Here is a 20,681-nt window from a genome sequence, read left to right on the forward strand (position 1 = left end):
AAGAATAGAACATAATAGCTCCAGAATACCTTGACAACTTCAATCGTGCCTCCATTGTCGCTCATTATGGAGCCAAGGTGGGACATCGACGACGTGTGCGTGTGTGAGTGCATGTTTCAAAGTGTGTATTGAGTGGAGCGGCCCCTGAGTCGGCCTAGCAGATATTGTTTTGTTCTGGGAAGTCGGCCAGCGCTGTCAACATTGGGGGTCCTAAGCGCAGAACATATTCCCTCCCAAAAAAGTGATCCATTTAAAAAGGTTCAAAATGTTCACGTTACAGTTTGGGGAGTTTTATTACTTCCCGGCAGATAAAAATTTTTTCCTCCCCCAAATCAACGCTGTGTCACTGTATTGAAAGAAACAATCAAGTTTGAAAAAAAAAAAAGAGTGATGAACAAATACAGTCAGTCAGCCTTTGTGACAAAAGAAAATTTTATACCAGAATCTACTCAAAGGCATGATGAAAAATGTGAAAAAAATGTCCAATTCATTATTTTTCTTGGAGAACATTAAACATTAATTTATGCGTTAACTGGCGTTCTGCAAAACTCTGAATGCAAAACGTGAATTTTATAACTTTTGTTTATTATTACTCTATAACAGCATTCATGCTGTATTGATCATGCAAAATGTTGTCAATTTTGTTAAGTGTAGCTTCAACCCATCATGACCGCTCACAATAATTCCGACAATAAATATGAGTGCATCCTGGATATACGATCATGTCTGTAAATGCAGCATTGGGGCAATTCTCATTTTCTTTGGGACTCTAAACACCAGCAAAATGGATTGCCAATGAAATGAACAAGATGTGCTTCAACTGCAGTTGTTCAGCTTTAACTTGAGGGTATTAAAATCCAATTCATGTGAAGTTATTACAATACTTTCTATATATGTGCCTTCCACTTTTTAAGGGACCAAAAATATTGGGACAATTGTCTGCGCAGCTATTCCATGGCCCGGTGGGGAGGCATGGATGCCTATGTAAATGCAATCAGTTCCCATATACAGTAATTATTGACCTGACCTGAATCCAACTGAGCAAGGATTTTACTAGCTGAAGATAAAAAAGGAAATTGCAGCAAGAACACCCAGAAACTGAAGACGCCTGTCAACGTATCACCAGAGGATGAAATCCACCACCAATGCGTTGCACACTGCAGGCTGTAACTGACTGCAGAGAATTATTAACTAAGTATTGAAAAGTGAAAATTTGATTTAGAATTGTGCCAATGTCAATCAAGCACCCCTTTAACGTCTGCAGTTAAAGCACATCTTGCTCATTACATTTCAGGACTACATATAACTGTTTTTACAAATAGCTTGCTGTAGCCTAAACTACTGTTGCTGCACAAAGATACACAATTAGCACACTCTGGGGAAAAAAAAACCCAGCGATGACAGAGAATCTCTTCCAGTTCTATCTTGTTGGAATTGGGACACTCAAACATGAATTTCATGCGCATGCACACACGCACACTCACTGTGAAAAACACAAGTACACACTTTTTACCCACAACCCGGTCCAGTTATCGACACACATGAAATCAATACTCGAGAGAGTGAGAGCGAATTAAAATATGTGTTGATCACTGAACTGCCTAACAGAGAGGAAGGCATTCCCTCACTTTCTGTAGATTATTGTCAAGTATGTCCCATGTTAATCAGATTCAGACAAGTCGACGTTTAAAATTCAGAATCATTTTCGAAGGTTGAATAATATGGATGAAATTCTGATATATTGCGTCGTTGTCTATAGATTATCACTGGCTGACATCGAAGTATGTGCTATTGTGCACTTGCTGACAAGCGAGACTATTTAACATGATGTGAATCTTAATGTTATAACACTGTATATCTGATTTCAACAACTGCTGCTTTGTGCCGCTTTTTTCATTTCTTTTTTTAGTCAGCCATTAGTCAAAAATAGGTGGAAGACGAGCGTTACTTTGTTTTAATAAACCACGTGCAGAAAAAAAGACAAAAATTCACCAACACATGCAGGGATGCAGGAAAACATTTGCCATCAAACTATATTCACGAGCAAAATTTCTGAATCTGAAACATTTATTCAGCACAATTTGTTGCTTGACTCTTCATTGTAATGTAGTAATAGGACACACCTGGGCAACAAAAGCAACTGCGTCTCATCAAGATACATTGAAACTGAGAATTAAATGCAGAAACAAAATTGTCAAAGAAAGTCGTAGAAGAAGAAACCCAGAGACTGTTCCCTGCACTCAAGCTCCCAACCGCGGGTAGCCGAAGGTTAAGTGAAGCTCTGTGCTGCTTACAGATCGCTATTAGCAGACCAACTAATAAATGTCTGGATTCTAGAGAGAAAAATCATACTGGCTTTAACTCAACCAGAACCGGAAATGAATTACCGTCTGTTACCGTTAAGTTCGAAAATACAGTTTCAACATGTTCTAGGCGAGATATTCACAAGAAATCGTACAGTTTACTTTCACTGATTAGAATTGTTTGTCTCTAATTACAGGCATGTTCAGCACCATTAGTGTGCAAGCAACTGCAGCTATGGTGATGAACAAATACAAGTCAAACACGTCAAGTGGCTACGAGAGACAAAAAGAGGACATGAGAGGATGGGTAGGACACGTGGTGAAACGCAAGCAGAGCACATGTTAGGGCAGACGGGCCCGGTTGAAGATTGCCTGTCAAATTCACGATTCGTGCCCACAAGTGTGGAAAATCCCTGCCTGGCTTCCAGCACCATCCTCCCACTGCATGACAACAATAATAAATATACATTCGAAAAAGTGATAATTTACCAAGCGGTGGTGTAGCAATACGCACCGTTCCCCGATTGTTTGGTGTGCTTGGAAGGGGAACTCCTTGGAAAAGTCAAGGAAAGAACAACCTCTTCCTTCCTCCCTTCCTTCCACTTGATGACTTTGATCAAGCTTGCAGCAGCAGCAGCATCAATTACTCAAACATAAATATGGTGAAAGAACTCTTTTACACATATTCAAGAGCACAACAAAACCACTATAGACTAGTGTTGTCACAATAGCAAAATGCTCACTTGTTTACTGGTTTTACGGTTTAAAGTGGTTTTATAATGTCAAGGCTTCGATATGCACTAATATTGTCACCGCAAATGACCTCTTCTTTTCCCTGTTGTGAAAGCGCTACATTAACAAAGATGTACTATTTGCATTTTTTTAAGGAACTTCGAAGCACAGAGCCAGTCACTTTTTTTTTCCTTCTCGGCGAGCAGAGAGGGGAAGGGTGAGCAGTTTTGCACAGAGGAGAAGGAGGAGAGGGAAGTTAGGTAAAAGAGACGCGCACTACGTTTATCTGCTGTCAATATTCGGCTTCCCGTGCTCATGAGGTGAATCAATTTGGATATTAAAACGCTTAAAATGTTAGTAACATTGTATATTAGGTATGTAGAATTTGTTTGTGGACACAAGAATCCATTAGTTTTGATTTTGAGGGTTTTTTTCAATTTAGTTTTGAAATGCTGAATTTTAAACTGAAATTTATATTTATGTTTAAAATTACCCCACTGAAAATATTTCTGGACAAGAAAATACAGTTTGCTGCTGTACCAAATGTGAATTTAATAAATCAAAACAGAAAAAAAAAAAATCCATTTCATAAAACATTTGCTTCAGGTTTCTGTGATTAACCTGCAAGTTGCTCCTCACATAAAGTCATTGATCTGCAAAATTACGCCATGAACCCAAAAAAAAAAAAAAGAAACAATTTTGAACCTTGGGCAGGAACTGTGAGACTAGTCATGATTGATAAAAAGACAAATTCACGACTGTACAGAGGACACCTGAATAATTCTCCATTTGGATTCAAGCGAAATTCTCTCAATGTGGCATAGCAAATTGGTACAGTCTCCACCCATTCACTTACTACCACATCCATTTCCAACCCGCCCTTCCATACACACCACAACAGGGAACTCCCTCTATTCATTTTTTTTCTCATTATGAATTATTCTATTGATAAATGCTGTCATTGTGAGCAGAGGAAGCCACCAACATACCAACCTACCCCAGCCCACAAGTATGTACGAACACAGGCAAGCATGCCTTGCCACTGCTTGCATGATCCTAAAATAACAGCGAGGTTAGGCCAACGCTGCCACTTCTGCAGGTGCAACTGCACTCAGGTTACATGAAAACAACATCACAATTACACACTTAAACCACAGTGGAAAACAATAAGCAATCCCAGCAAATACAGCCACGCAAATCCCGGTGCAAAAGACAAAGTTCCAATTCTGCTTTAAAGGATTGACTGGCATTGATGAAAAAAAGAAAACCATTTTGGGACATTTACGACCTTGGGAGTGACTTTTTTTTTTTTACAAAACACATCCAGTAACAATGTCAACAGTGATCCTGATGTGAGAAACATTCTTATTTCTTGCACAGGAGAGGAAAGATGAGAACCAATGATGATTCAGAATTCCAAACTAGGGGTGACTTAGGGTTCAAGTTTTCTTTTTTTCAGAGAAAAACGTTTTCTGGTAGAGAGCAAAAAAACTTACCTCACTGACAGTTTGGGCTGTCACTTCAGCCTTCGCTCGGCGCAGTTTTGATCGGGTCGGGGAGGCGAATTTGAAGGATCCCCGTCCCGATCAGCTGTAAGTGTGACGGCGCTGACGAAGGCTGAAGTGACAGCCGAAACTGTCAGCGAGGTTAAGAGGTTTTTTTTTTGCTATCCACCAGAAAAAAAAGTTTGTTTGAAAAAAAAAGAAATCTATTGAAAAAGAAGACAAGACGAACGCCATAACACGACAGGGGTGACTTTCACTGTAAACCTCCATTGATCAATGGGCATACGTTCTACACCATCACAAAAAGGGCAAAATCGCCAATATAGTAAGATCATATCATACACTCTTTTTAAATACAATAATAATAATAATAATATTGCCTTTATTAGTCCCACAATGGGGAAATTCGAGATTCGAACCCAGGCCTCCTGGGGAGACTGGGTCCTGAACGCGGCGCCTTAGACCACTCGGCCATCCTGGCAGCCGATATATATTTGTTGTAAACAAAATTAAAAAGCTGAATTGCAGCATCACATTATTGTACGCCTTTGAGGAGGTGCCTCGACGTGAGCGTGGCAAGTTGGAGGGATGCTTGTGTGTGAGTGTCGGGACGTGGCTCAGACCTAGAAGCTCACGCAGACTCGTCCACGTCACGCCGCCCCACTAGGCCCCGCCTCTGCTCTGCCACTTTCAAATCTCCTCTCTTTTGATATAGGAGGCTGTGTGCTTTGGGTCATTGTCCCGCTGAAAGATGAAGCATTACCCCCAGTGTGAGGTCAAGACCACTGTGCAGTAGGCTTTCACCCAGGACACCTATGTACATTGCAACATTCATCTGATGAGTTTCCTCGCTTCATTCCCCACAGCATGATGCTGCCACCGCCATGCTTGAGTGTAGGGAGGGTAGCAGCCAGGTGTTTCCTCCAAACATGACATCTGGCATTTGCCCCTAAGAGTTGAACTTTTGTGTGGAAGCTCAGAATATACTTAACACACGTCACCACCACAAGTAGTAAAAGTAGTAGTAGTAGTTTGCAGAGTTGGGCAATCCGTCAGGACTGACAGAAGAGCCCGCCTGTCTCGTGTTTGTTCGTGGGACTAAATACAAGCAGGGTTGTTTCCATTGACTATATAAGGAAACACTATCCATACACGTTTCATTACATTAGGTGGCCGTATGTGGCTGACTAACTGATGATCAACTGACTGCCGGAACAGTGAAATTTACCGACGGAAGCATGGTTGAAATAACACGACGGACTGACTAACTGATGATTAAAGTTTGCTTCGGCTTGAAATAATGACGGACTGACGATGTATCTGGCATACACGTCAGTACCAGGCATGTTCAAGGCTGTTGCAAACAAATGATTCCAAACGGAGACACAGAAGAGCAAATGTTATGCGACCTGAACGTGACACGGAAAAACACGAAAGCGAAGCCGAAAACTCCTGCTCGAAGAAGACATGAGCGAACTCTTTTTCACATTGTTTTACATTGACAAGAAATGAGCCTGGTGGAAGTATATAGGTGTCGATCATAGTGAACATGACCAGACATTATGGCCAGAAGCAACGATGAACTTTCTCATCTCTATGCCTTCAACCATGTCTCTCACAAGCATCCATTTTGTCCTATCTCTGGCTTTCTATACAAGACACCTCATTTTTATGTTCACATATATAGGTTATATATGATATTAAGAAAGAAGATGGGATTTTAGAAGTCAGAAATGCAAAGTTGGTTGCATCTCCCAGTTATCCTATCGGAACTAAGTCGGTTGGGGCTTCATGCCCCCGGCAGGGTCACCCATGCAAAACAGGTCCAAGGTGAGAAACCAGACAGTGTGGTTCACAGACACCTTATGATGGTTAAAAAGAGTGGACCAGGGTTTCCCTTGACTGGACGCGGGTCACCGGGGTCTGGAGGTGGGGCTTGATTGTGAGGACTACCGCGAAGGTCAACCTTCTTTCCACAGGATCTACTGCCATTTCACATCCTAAAAGAGGGAAAGAATTCCTGACTGGGTCATGCCTCTACCTACAATGATAAGTACTTGATTTATACACCATCGCATAGGCTAGAGCTCTGATATCTAGACCTTTGAACATGAATTGACAAAGCCTGCTTGGATGAAAGACAAAACATATTCTAAAGCAAACCAAGTCATCATCTTGGTATTGATTCAATGATTGGGATAAGAGTAAACGTGGATGAATGAGAATAACCACAGACCTCACAAATGCACAAACGTAGAAAGGTGAAGTGAAGACAATTCCTTGGGTTCACATTCAGCTTACTCTTTGGGTGGTAACATCAGAACATGGGTTGGAATGTCGGCTCGGACCACTGCAGCATGGCTTGTCTTTTAGAGAGCCAAAGGTTTTTGGGAAAGGAAATACCCCACCAGAAAGTTTCAGCTATCAAGGGAAAGACTTTCTCTGTGCCATGAAAGACAGAAGAGAAGCTTTTCCTTCCTTAATATCTTATACCTCAACTGTGCAAAGAGACAAGAATCCTACTCATATGTAATGAATATACTACAAACGAGCAAAACTTTTACAGTGCTTTCAAACACTGCTTTCAAATGAAACCACATTTACGTGTGCCGAGTGGACAGACGACAAAATCAGCAATTGATTGACAGATAATGATCAGCCCAAGGGAGAAACATGAAGGAAGAATTTCAGCTGACCCACACTATCCCACGATCCAAAAGCAACCTGGTTTAACCACAAGTGCAACCTCTGGCTGCCCAGCTGTTTGCTCCAGAGAACATACTTTACACACACGCAACTCGACACACACACATATACAGAGCAGAGCATTTTGGAATCAGAAGACTGTAGAGACTAAATTGAACAGATAGAAAAATAAGAATAAGTCAATGAGGAAGTGATAGGTTGAATCCGTCTTATTGATGTTCCTGAAGATTAATACATGAGCAGCCCATCTTTGTAACTCTGACCACAACTTGCCCAGCCCAGGTCGACTTTCACGTTTACCGCGTGGGAGCGGATATCAACACAGGTTCACAGAGACACATTCAAAGTCTTGCATATAAAATCTCTTCCACTCCAAAGATACCTTGCACTTCATTTACATATACCAAGAGCCAGATCCAGCAACTCACTTCCTGCCTGTATGAGATAGACGAAAAGTTGGTCCCAGACAAAGGTCCTGTATATTTTCACTGCTTTTTAAAAAGGAGTTTTGTAAAAGCATCATGGGAAACAACTTTAAGCATCATCTTGAGTCTTCCATACGAGAAGGGCAATAATACAGCCACTTTAATATTTAAGGCAACAATAAGAGCAAATTGCAAATACTGTTTACAGAACAGCCAACATGACTTAACAAGGTAAGATGTTAGGCTCCAATGTATCTTGGGCATACACTTTAACCACAATTTTTGCAATCCTGCTGACACCTGCACATCAGGCATCTCATATTTGATCCTGACAGCAGTTATCGACAGATTTGCACAAAGACATGAGAGCTCCCATTGTGTCTGTGGCAATCTCAAACAACAGTTACACTTGTAAGCAAACAGCATACCACAATGACACTCCTGGTGCTGTTCCAAAAGAAGCCCTGACAGACACTCAGCTCATCACGGGCATATCGAATTTGATGGTTTTGTGAGGGAGTGCAGCTCCTGCTTGTGCAACAGCAAGCCTGAGACATGTGCATTTGTTCAATACATTCCAGGTAAGTCCCAAGATTTAAAAAAATAAAATAAAATAAAATAATAATTATATATATATATATATATATATATATATATATATCCAAAATGCTTTAAAAAGGTTGGAATGATTAAATCCGCCTCCAATTACATTTGTTTTGAGTAACCCAAATATGATTAGCATTTTATTACTTTTGTTAATACTTCTATTATCATCACTACTATTATGAGTATAATAATAACTCCAGTTGCTATGATTATTATCATTATCATTATCATATTCATCATGCATTATTCAAGCCACTTATGCTCACGAGGGTCGCGGGCATGCTGAAGCCTATCCCAGCTGTCTACGGGCAGTAGGCGGGGGTACACTCTGAACCAGTTGCCAATCGTTGCTGTTATGAAATCACAATGTCCAAATGAAACTTATGACATCAACTGACACAGCTAGCATCTGTGCGTGCCCTGCGACTGGCTGCTGGCAACCAGTTCAGGAAGTAGTCTGTCTTTCGCCCAAAATCTGCTGGGATAAGCTCCAGCACACCTACCTCCTTCCTATCCCTCACCAGCCTTGTGGCAAGACCATAGAACAAGATCACGGATACAAGGAGCCGATATATGGGTGTCCAGCCTCACCCTTATCGATAGGTTAAGAAGCCCAGATGAGGTGGACGAGCATCTTTTTTGAATGCCTTGTGGTGAAGTGTTCCAGCCGAAAGGAGGCTGGAAGTGCTAATAATAGTGAATGAAAACTGTGTAATTGATTTATTTTCCTCTTTGGAAGATTTTAATGGCCGGTTCCATCCTTTCATGAACAAGCACAAGAGAGCATCACTTCAAATCATAACTCCCTACCACCTCAATCGTTAAAGTGGAACTGTAACAGAATGTACCAACCTCCAGAGGGTTTTGTCCTGAGAAGGCGTATTAGCACATTCCTCCATCATGTTCATAAATACTGCATGCGCCACAGCAGAATTGGAATTCACAGAAAAATTTATAAAGTACAGCTTTTGAGATGATTACAAATAACGTGTTCTAGAGTTAGCGGTGTTTTGTTTCAGTAACACAGATAGTAGTATTGTAATTGTGTTTGCTGTCTTTTAAAAAGAAATAAAAAAACATTTCCAGACTGGATTTGCTGAGCTCAGATCCCATGGGAGTCATCTACAATGGCTTAATGCTGCCATCTACATGTGAAACTTCATGTAAGCAGTTAATTTCAGTTCAGTCACTTGTTTTAAACTGTGGCTTGATTTTAGAAATGCTGATTTTGCCCAGTGACACAACGGATTCTCTACATTTGTTTACTAAAGCCTCCACACCAACCCACACTCCCGCATTAGAACATGTGCATCTCTGTCCAGCGCTGACACGTTTACTTGTCAACAGAAAGACAAGCAACTCCTGAATGGAGCAACAATTCTGGGCCACAAAGGGCAACCACAATACATTCTTTGACTCCCAATAGGGAAAGTGCAGATATGTTTCACTTGGCACAAAAGAGTCTATTCTTAAGCTAAAGTTCACTTTCAACGTCTGTAGGCAAGTCAGCCTGTCTTGTATTCTGCCCTAACCTTTTAACAACGGGCTCGGTCAGAGCGGCAAACCGGTCCACACACCATGCTTGCATGTCTTTTTAATCACCACCAATCCAGTTTCTATACCATTAATTGGGTCACAACGTATGTCACCTTGGAAACCACGTCTTGCCATTCTCACAATGTCGTGCCCCACGATGATATAAGTCACAAAGGAGAATGTATTGTTTAAAAAAAAACTACCATGTGTTAATACCATTATAAACAGGACTTTTTTTCCTACCTGTTTTGTTTGGTTAAGAATCAATGTATGTGTAACACATACAGAGGCACAAAACGTGTCACATTTCTTTGCTGTAATTTGTGGACTATTTGTGCTGCAGCTTCACAAGCCCTTTAATGACTTACATTTTCTATAAATCATCTGTCCACTATTTCCTGTCCTTGTCATCCCTGTTAACATAATAAAATAACTACCATACCGTTTATTTCAGCATAATTTTATCCAGAGGACACAAACAGACCATACAGGACTAAGATGGACTAAGGCATGTCGGTTTGCGACTAATTTGCATTACATACAAAAGAGGAAAATATTTACGGCAGGTCACAGGTTAGCTGGAGGTTATCACAGCAGACTTTGAGCAAAAAAGTGGCGCACACCCGGAACTGGTCGTCAGTCAATCACAAGGCACATTTTGACAAACAACCATTCACACTCACATTCGCTGCTGTGGGTAATTGAGAGTCTTCAATTAAGCTAACATGCATCTTTTAGGAATGCGGGAGGAAGCCAGAGTAACCGGAGAAAGCCCACTTAAGCCTGGCATGAAGGTTTTTGAGCGGCCAAGTCAAAGTCGTGACTTAAATCTAATTGAGACACTGTGGTATGACCTTAAATGGACATTTGGCGCTCTACAACCTTGCATTTTGACTGAGTTAAAACAATTCTGAGGAGGAGAGAGGGCTAAGGGTCCTTCACAGAAACACAAAAGACTCTTCAGCAGTTCCAGCAAATGTTTGATTTTAGTCCTTGCTCCCACGGGTGGCACAAACAGTTCATTTCAGGGTGCATTTAATTGCTACTCACTCAGGACCAGAAAGTAAATTTTTCAAAGGCTTAAATTTAGATATTAAAATTGTTTTGATGTGATGAATATGCAAAACAAAACTGACAGCTGCAAGAGGACGAATGCTTTTTCACAGTACTGTATAAGATAACTGTGGCTTTTATGAAGTATTTTATCTGAGTATTTCCAGCGCATTGTCGTGAAAATCAAAGAGCCGACTGAAGTCAATCCAGAGAGGAGACCTTTACGCCAAGCACTAACTATCACTCTACAACAAGCAGTAAGTGAAGCCCGCTGAATGAGCCTCAATGACAAACAAGCGTCAAAGGGGATTCCCTGAAATGCAGAGGAGAGTGATGCTGCTAGCAAGACACAGATGTCTGGGTGACTGATCTTTTCCTCTGTGGTGACACACTCCAGTGCGACAAAGAGAAATCCCGTATGCTACTTATATTGTCAGTTAAACAGCACACTCGGTTGTTCAAAGGGTTAAGTGTTACCAGTGCCTTGTTGTTCGTATGAAAACAAATATTTACGAGTTGAACAGGGAAATTCAGTCGTGCATGCGTGTGTGTTTTATTTCCAAGATGATCTTTGACGGAGCGAGAGAGGGTTGGAGGACAGCCTGAGCACAAAACGATGCGGTGGAAGTCATCATGCTGCCAGTCATTGGGAAGAGTGATGAATTTTCCCATTTAGCTCCGTCTGCCTGTGCCCAACCGCTGGTTTATTAACCAATTGATAAACAGCAACATCTAAGTCCTTCCCAGAAATTGCTTCTTGATATTGTATTTCTTGCTGTACCCAAATTTACCATAAATGCGTGGTCGCAAATGGCCACATTGCATTTCACCAGGCCATAAAGATGACAACAATTACCAACACAAGTGTTCATATGAGCTACCAGAAACAAGAGATGAGATGATGCTACCTTGACATGACTCTGAGCACCCAGGTTGTAGATTTCCGTAGGTTTGACTTCGTTAATGATCTTTACCAGACATGTGCTGTCAGTCAGGTCACCATAGTGTAGCTTCATATCTGACAAAAAAAGTAAAATATGGACATTAAAGCATATATAATACATGAATGTGTGTGTAAATCTTTCACTATCCAAGGAAACTTTACTTGAATTGTTTTAACACGGTGAGATGAGAGGGTTTTAAAGCATGAACTGCCAATTTATGGTAATACCACAGCATCTTAATTACATGCATTCTGGACTTTGACTTGGTGACTTCTAAACCATTGTGTTTTTTTATTTTTATTTTTTTTCCCCCATTCAGATATGGATCAAGTCGCTAGACTTTGCTGGACCGATCGCCACCATCCTTAGCGGAGGCATACAAGCAGCAGTGAAACAATGACATGGCGATAAGGAACAAGAGCAGCAACGCAAAGTGACGCTTAATCGCCAGATTACTACATCCATTAATATGCGAACAATTAAAATCTATTTCAACCTAACTCAGTTGAAATGATTAATCTTCTTTTCTAAAGGTTAAATGCCGCCTTGGGTTAAATAAGTCACAAATACACCTGCAATCAACACAGGTGTATAGACATTTTATAACTGCCTTGTGGTTGCTTTATTTGCGGTGTCACTTACTGCCTTCAGTATGTGTCTGTGGATTCTGGTAAAGATGTTCAATGCGTCCAGTGTTGAAGGAACTGGAGCGTCTTAAAATACCATGAACCTGAGGAAATAGAAGATATGATGAAGACAGAAGTTCATGGGAGGGAGCAGCTCAAAAGAGAAATTGATGGAAATCTATTAAAATGGTCATGAAAAAAAATAATGTTTTGTATTTGGATACAAGTGGAGTTAAATAAGTCATTTAAAGCATTATCGACTGCATAAAATGTTTTCGTGGAGTCGTACAATGTGTACGCTCAAATCAATGTCTGCAGAAAAGAAAAAAAACCGACTTTGATGTCTGTGAAGCATAATAGAAACCTCACAAATTAATATATGTAGCGTCATAGCAGCCACATAGACTTGTTTACTAGTTTACCAGATCACATCAAATATTGACCCATCACTCGACGATCGCCACACAAAAAAGGAAAACCGGAATAAGATAGCCACCCTCACTCAGAGCCTGGCTTTCTTTCTTACCTCATATCCTTTGGACAGCAGAAACTCTGCCAGATATGACCCATCCTATAAATGACAAGATAAGATGACAAATTGCAATCAATAGACTCATTCACACACTTAATGCCCGTTGTTGATACTTTGTCGTATATCATTGATTCATTTTATTCAATTCATGGTATTTATTTTTCATTTTGTTTGCAGTTATTTAAATAGTGCTGTTTGCTATTGTAACACATGAATTGCCAATTCCATTTATTTATAAAGCACATTTATAAAACACTGCGAGAACCCCAGCGAGAACAATTGTACACTAAATCCTTACTCATTACAGATTCAAGCAGCCCAATCCTGATTTAAGCCTAAAATATTACATCAGTATACAGTAGTTACTTTTACATTATTTTGATTGTTACAAGGTCTATGTAGTATAAAATCTAAGTGAATAAAGTATTTCATGAATTTGAAGGGCCATACCGGCCCTGGCAGAGCCACCACAACATTGGCCTATGAGGGCCATCATGCAAAAAGGCTTCATTCTTACATTAGGCCTGTGGATATGAGCGCTGAAAAACATGCAATCCTCCCTTGAACAAAGTTGGAATGCCACCATCCTGAAAACGTCAACTACACTCCAGAGACCTTCCAGACCCGCACAGGATCAATGGTATTCAATGTGCGTATTCATGTGTGAAAGAGTGAACCCTGTCTCGTTCCCGTCATCCATTTAACTCATCGTCTTTTTTCCATCCTCAGACTTTCCAACCGCACATTCTGCGACACTGGGGAACATTCGGAGCCAGTCATGGCATTTATCCCTCAATCCCACTCACATATGTGCACGTATACAAACACACTCTTGCACGTGCCAGACCTGGACAGGAAGTCCCGGTCTGGCAAGTCACACTAGGCAGAAGGCCAGTAGATGGAGAGAAAGGTAGAATGACTCCCTGGGCGGCTTCTTACGCTCACCAACAGTCATGACACCAATAGCTGCTGCGTCTTCACTACATTATGGCCAAGTCCTCCAAGGAATTGAACGAGAAACTTCATCTCTTGGTTTAGTTTATGGTGAACTGCTTTAAAACTGTAGAGTACTTTTTTTTATTTGCAACGGATTACAAAATGTATTCTCAAACCACAGATGCTGAGCATTTTCTATTTCTTCCTGCTACTCTTGCTCTTCATACGCTACAACACAGGTGTCAATCTCTGGTTGTTGAGGGCTTCTTTCCTGCATGATTTATATTTTTCTCTCCACCAACACATGTGATTCATATGATCAGCGCATAAGCAAGCTTTGCAGGAGAATCATAACGATCCTGATCCCTGAAGACCAGAGTTTGACACCTGTGCCAAACAAACATTTGCAACGTGAACACTCTGTACAAGGCTGGAAGTGATTGTTAAAAAATTTTGCTGTAAATAGCAGATAAGCAAAAGGGTCCAGGTAGCCCCCTTAGATCGTCGTAGCATTCAGAGCTCCAGCTGGTGTCATGTTTTCCTCCCGCTGTGCCAGGGTCAAAGCGTTCCATGCCAGACCAATATGGAAAAAAAACGCCTGAAGAGCTGCAGCCCTGTTTAAAAACAAGAAGCTCCTTTAAGCCGCATTAGCCCATAAACCCTGGCCTCACCTCACAGTTTCCTGTTATGGAGAGTTGACTATTGGGTTGGACACACAAATACGCATGAGCGATTCCAGGCTCACCTGCCACGGTGAAACAAACAACCAAATCTACCCGTAGTCATTGTAATCCTTGACACCGTTTTAATTCTTTATTTTACTGTTACGAGATTCAAAATAATTATTTTTCTTTGCAGTGCCGTTTAACGAATCAATGACGTCACTGGAGGTGCAACAACATAATTTTGAAGAGCATTTTTTGCAGGTTAATTCCAGGGACCTTAAGCAAGGGTTTTATGAAACACTGAAATATTCAACACTATAAAAAAATTAACAATTGCTTTTCTTTTTGAAAAATCGACTGTTTTTATTTTTTAAGTTCACATGTGTGTATTGCACAAAACAGTATTTTCTTGTCTAGAAACATTTTTGCTGGGCAATTTCCACCCAAAATAAACGTAAGTTTAAACTTAGTATTTCTGAATAGGTTGTGTGGTCTAACGATAAATTAATTTAAAAAAAAATTAAAAACAAAAAACGAAGAAAGAAATACCATAAATAAAAAGCTAAGATCAACTGTTATATAATTTGGAGAACATTTAATGTACAGACCTCAAAAATAAAAATTCAGGAATCTATTGTGAAAACAAACAAATAGCATTACTGCTATTATAAATACTTAGAGTACATATTTATATGCTCTTAAGATTATAGGCCACTCCTCCTTCCTGATATATACCGTATCAGAACTTGATTAAATTCCGGATTCCCGTTCTGTATAGAGATTAGGATTTTCTCACCAGAGTCCAGACACTTCCTAATTGGTCTGCTATTTTGCTGTTTAAAGATTTTTTTTCCACTTTGACGCGGTGTCAGCCAGACTTCTGTGAAAACTGGACTCGGTGATCCAAGCACTTCCTTCTAATGTCAAACGGTTATGTGACAATCTCAGATTAGCTCTTTAAATTCCATCCAGATAAAGTCAGTGTTTAAAAAGTGCAATCCATGTATCTACTATCAATCTATTGTTTCAGTAAACATGAAAGTTGAAGTGATAAAGCCACAGATTTGTTTTCATTGTTGTTTGAATAATTGTTGTAAACGTGCCATTGTGAATGCTTACCGTACATGGAAAGAGGACTTTGAAGAAAATAATTGCATACTTTATTAAATACTAATCAAATTATTTTTCAAAATTGCTCATGCCTAATAGATGAGACAGACAGACATTATAGATAGACAGACCACGTGTCAAAACGTCACCCAACAACAACATAACATACATGAATCTCTAGTTTTAAAACAAAAACAAAAAAGAAAAAGCAAAGGTGACATGAGCGTTTGGATACATCAGTATACAACACTGGAAGTTTGGTACCCCCTGCTGGTAAATGAATAAACTCATAACGAGAGGCAACATCACTCAGGGAATTTTGTGACTGATCTGTAATGATAATTTTAGCAAGGAAATTGTGCAGTGGACATACATACCCAATCAAGATGTGAAGATGACATACAGTACAAAGTTTGACAACGTACCTCGGTAAAAAAAACAATAAAAATAATAATACATGTGTTTATCTCAGTAAAAATCTTTTAAAAATAAAAATGTGCACACTGTCAGCCATAAAAAGAGAAAGGGTCATCATTATCTAAACTCAATACACACAAACCACGGTGCAAATGAATAAAATCAAGTGTGCATGGTACAAAGGAAGCTCTTCATTCTGCTTGACTCATCTCACTAAAATCATACGTTCGAAACACCCTTGTTTTGATTGACGGCGTGAAAAGGCAAAAACGTTTCCATAAAACTTCGTAAACGAGTGGCACCCGAGCCAAAGTCAAGTCTGTATAAAAGGTGGATACCAATGTTGATATGAAAATGTATTTTCAACATTTGAGCTCCCATGCCACCAATAAGGTGCTCATCTTATAGAATCACCATCTGTTTGTTCAGAATTCTGGCCAATCAGTACCCTGCTTCTATACCAATGGACTAACAAAAATTAAGCAACTCTGCTCCCCAAGACGAGTTTAAGACTGGCCAGACATGACATCCACGTCCATGTCTGATAAGTGTGTTATGTGGTAAAGTCTTTTCGTATTCTTCAGAAGTAGTGATGGGTGGGTGGCAGACTCCCGGTCTGTCATTTTCTACCTAAACCACAAGGTTTTTGCAATCCTAACCTGACTTTAAAGTTGGCCAGATTAACGATTAAGAGTCAATTTAATTTAAATTGGGTTTAAATGGGGCTTGATTGTGTTCATTTCGCCATCGTTTTTCAAAGACTATTGTATTGTAGGACACTCTGAAGACGTTCATGTTGACACAATAACTGCTTTAATTGTTCGCAAACATTATTCATCTTTCTATCGCTAGCTACAGACGCAGTTACATTTTCGTACAGATTTAACATTGCCAAACTAATGTCAGACATTTGGTTGAGGAATCAGCCTTGAAGGAGCCATCAACAGCTGTTATGAGGGACAGAGGAGTTGTGCACATGGATTCTTAGTTTTATGACTATTATTTCTGGCACTTGTTAGCCTACATTCTCTGTTGCAAACAGCGAATGCATCAAGGGACTTCATTGAATGCCAACAAACGTAGAACAACAAGGCCTTGGAGGATCGCATGGCGGTCGACCGTACCAATAGAACCGAAGAACGAAGTGTGAACCTAAAGGCAAAGGTAGTAAAGCATAACTGCAAGGATGAACCTGTCCTCTTCATAACCCCGATCATAAAATATTACAATCGGCCACAAGCCCCCCTCCAAGTTCTGCAGTGCTGACTTGGCACTCAGGTGGTCTCTCGTAACTCACACCCAGTCACCCCATTATTTCACGCTGACAGCTGAGTCAAAGGTATTCCGACAAAGCAGCATGCCACCTTCAAATTTATGAGCAATAGTTAGTCAAGCAATTTATGACCAATGTGACCTCAAGCCCAGCAAGTAACTTCTTCAGATGGTCTATCCAGACGCATGCCTGTCTCCTGCATATAGTCGCTGTACAATAATATTATCACGTCTGGATGAATACAAGATAGTTCATTGTTTCATTCAATTCGCTGTTTGTCAGATGTGGAAAGTATTTTCAGAGACCTCCAGTAGTTATCTCCAAGGGGCTGCATGAAAGTACCATTAAAAAGCCTCAGTCACTTGCATTAAAGAAGCTGTCCATATATATACACACACACACACATATACATATATATATATATATATATATATATATATATATATACATACATATATATATATATATACATACATACATATATATATATATACATACATACATATATATATATATATACATACATACATATATATATATATATATATATATATATATATATATATATATATATATATACACACATATATATACATATATATATACATATATATATATATATATATACACACATATATATACATATATATATACATATATATATACATATATATATATATATATTTATATATATATACATACATACATATACATACCTATATACATACATATTAGAATTAGAATTAGAATTAGAAATCCCTTTATTGTCATTGTACTCAAGTGTGCAACGAGATTAGAGGGCTCCCCTCTCCAGTGCAATATATAATGAAAAATTGTACCAGTGAGTAATCATTACAAACTTGTAAAGTCTCTGGCGCTACCTGCTGATTCAGGAGGGTAAACACTCTCAAAACACAACTCTCTTTTGTCAGTCTCATTTGAAGGGATGTGTGCCATCTTAAAGGGATAAATGAATTAGAAAACGTCGCACATCACTCAGGTTCATTCAACTGTACACACTCACACACATTCACACACTTCTCTTCTGTCAATAACAGTTTTTATAGAATAAAATTGTTTCTTGGTCTACAGTAAAAAATATTAATTAGTATTTGGTGCCACCTAGTGCATTATTCAGTCCCCTATGAACGGATTCTTAACGTGATCCTGTTCTCTCCGTAGAAGGAACTTAATGCCTGATTGTTTAGTTCAGACTTTCCTTTGGTGCAACTCCTCAGGTGCGCGTAGTTTGGCTCAAATTTGCCCTAAAATATAAATTTTCAATCACATGGTAAACTTTATTAACAACCTAACCACCTCGCTTGAAAAAAATGCTTTATGGGGAGAACTTTGATGATTGTCTGTAAAATGTATGAAAATCATGGAATTGCGAGCACACATTTGGAGGACAGGGCTTAATGTAAAAGTTGATCTCAGTAAAACCAATATTTAAGATTTTCATTTGACTATAGGGTTTGTGGTAGCTACCTGCCCGGTGATGCCGGTTATGAGAGCCACTTTCCTCTCCGCCTTGATGTCTCCCATCCCACCGACGCAGATGGCTGCAGGTTCGGAACACTCAGACATCATTTGTACCACCAAACCAACCGTCAAGTTTGGACTGCACTGGTTTAAATCAAAACTCTACGCAGCATACGACATCTGTAGGAAATTGACGTGGAGAATCCAAACAATACGTAGCAGGAACATGCTGCGAACGAGCCAATGGCAAGAGAGCAAAAAAGAATGTGACCATAAAGAAGGGCGAGTGTTTTTCAACGCTAAGGCTTCTAGGAACAGCGACATCTGCAGGAGGGAGGTAAACCTACACACGAGTGTTTGTTTTTTGTTTTTCATTAAATCGAAGTTTTGGTCCATTTTCTTCGACATTTCAAACATGTAACGTTCGTAATACTATATACTCAATACGTGCTTTGCTTTGTTTTAAAGGAAACATATTGTGGAAGATATACCTTTTAATTGCATGGGAAAACTCCATCACATCCATGAACTGGGAAATTATTACAAAACCTTTATATTTTGTTTACCATTTATTTGTGAACATGTGTGTCTTAGAAAGCATAATTGGATGTACACAAACACAAAGTTTGTCCAGCGACACATCATTATGGCTCACAAGTTTGTAGTTGTCAAATGTAAAAATTATTTTAATTTAAATAAATATACAATACCTGCATGTGCAGTGTTGTGAAAAATAGTTGCCCTCTTTTCAAGTATTTTTATTGTTATTATAACACTCTAGCGTGGGTGGAGGGGTGATTTTTTTTTCTCAGTCTATGAGCAGGTTTTATTGACACGGCAGTTTCATACTGTACTTGTATTTTTAAAGTATAAACTTACTTTTATATATATGGCTTGAGCATCATGTGATTTACAGCCAAGCAGGTGCCAGATTTGGTTTCACTGCAAAGGAGTCCAGTGGAGAGACTGTGTGCCTTTTCATATCTTCTCTTGATCTATGGGCTGGTGACATCTCTCGGGATTTATCTGCAATGCCACCCGAGATAACACTCAAATATTATTTTACTAATGTTACATTGATGCACGTGTACTATAAACTGACCTTTTTTTTCTGCACTCATTTTGGGCTGCTCAGTGGGAGGTAAAGCCATACAGATAAATATGGCGTGTTTGATTCATCTTTTCTTTTTTCATTTTTTATACTTTGTCTTCAATATCATTTTATCGGGTTTGCAAGATCATTTGGGTTGGAAATGAGCAAAATATTTGTTGTTACAGCTCCTGCTGTTGTGAAATGCGTTATATAAATAAAGTTGTATTGTATAGTATTGTTGCTCCTAAATGGGGTTTTGTCGCAGTTCTTAGATTGAAAATGCACTTTCCACTGACTGGCGTTTTCCCCGAATGAGTTTGTGGGTGACTTGTGTCCCTTCATCATGTTGGCTCGATTGCACTTTCGTGGGACGTTATCTGAACTGTGTGCAGTGATAGTGCACCCAGCGGCGGCCATGTTAGGGCAACAGCCTGGACTCACTTAAGGACAAATTTTTCCACCTCCAACTTAGACGCACCTGTCATTATAATGCAGGTTTATCGCCACTTGAAAAAACAAACAATACTTCAATTTTCCAAGAATGTTTCTTTTTCCAAATGTTTGCTGTTAATTATTGCAGTACAGTTTTTTGTACACCTTTGGGTACTTTTCACCACTCTTTGCCTTTGAACCTTTTTTTTCTAGTTCTTTATCCCAAAGAATGTGATGTTATTGTAAATTATTTTCACCCCAGGTTTTGTTAGTATCTATATTTGTGTATCGATACGCAATACTAC

The 20,681-nt window shown here is 39.5% G+C and overlaps 1 protein-coding gene across 1 annotated transcript in view; it reads right to left on the reverse strand.

Moving 5' to 3' along the window:
- Positions 1–19,108, reverse strand: part of gmds (GDP-mannose 4,6-dehydratase) — an 82,796-nt gene extending 63,688 nt beyond the window's left edge. Inside the window, exons 1-4 of the mRNA XM_088314196.1 lie at positions 18,858–19,108; positions 12,963–13,007; positions 12,453–12,540; positions 11,775–11,884 (exon numbers count right to left, since the gene is read on the reverse strand). Of these exons, the coding sequence (XP_088170322.1) occupies positions 11,775–11,884; positions 12,453–12,540; positions 12,963–13,007; positions 18,858–18,959 (345 nt within the window). The 5' untranslated portion in view covers positions 18,960–19,108. The remainder of the gene's footprint in view (positions 1–11,774; positions 11,885–12,452; positions 12,541–12,962; positions 13,008–18,857) is intronic.
- Between the last annotated feature and the right edge of the window lie 1,573 nt (positions 19,109–20,681).

Source organism: Idiotropiscis lumnitzeri, chromosome 13, assembly GCF_059441095.1.
Source record: "Idiotropiscis lumnitzeri isolate Australia: NSW breed Sydney's pygmy pipehorse chromosome 13, RoL_Ilum_1.0, whole genome shotgun sequence".
Lineage (NCBI taxonomy): Eukaryota > Metazoa > Chordata > Actinopteri > Syngnathiformes > Syngnathidae > Idiotropiscis > Idiotropiscis lumnitzeri.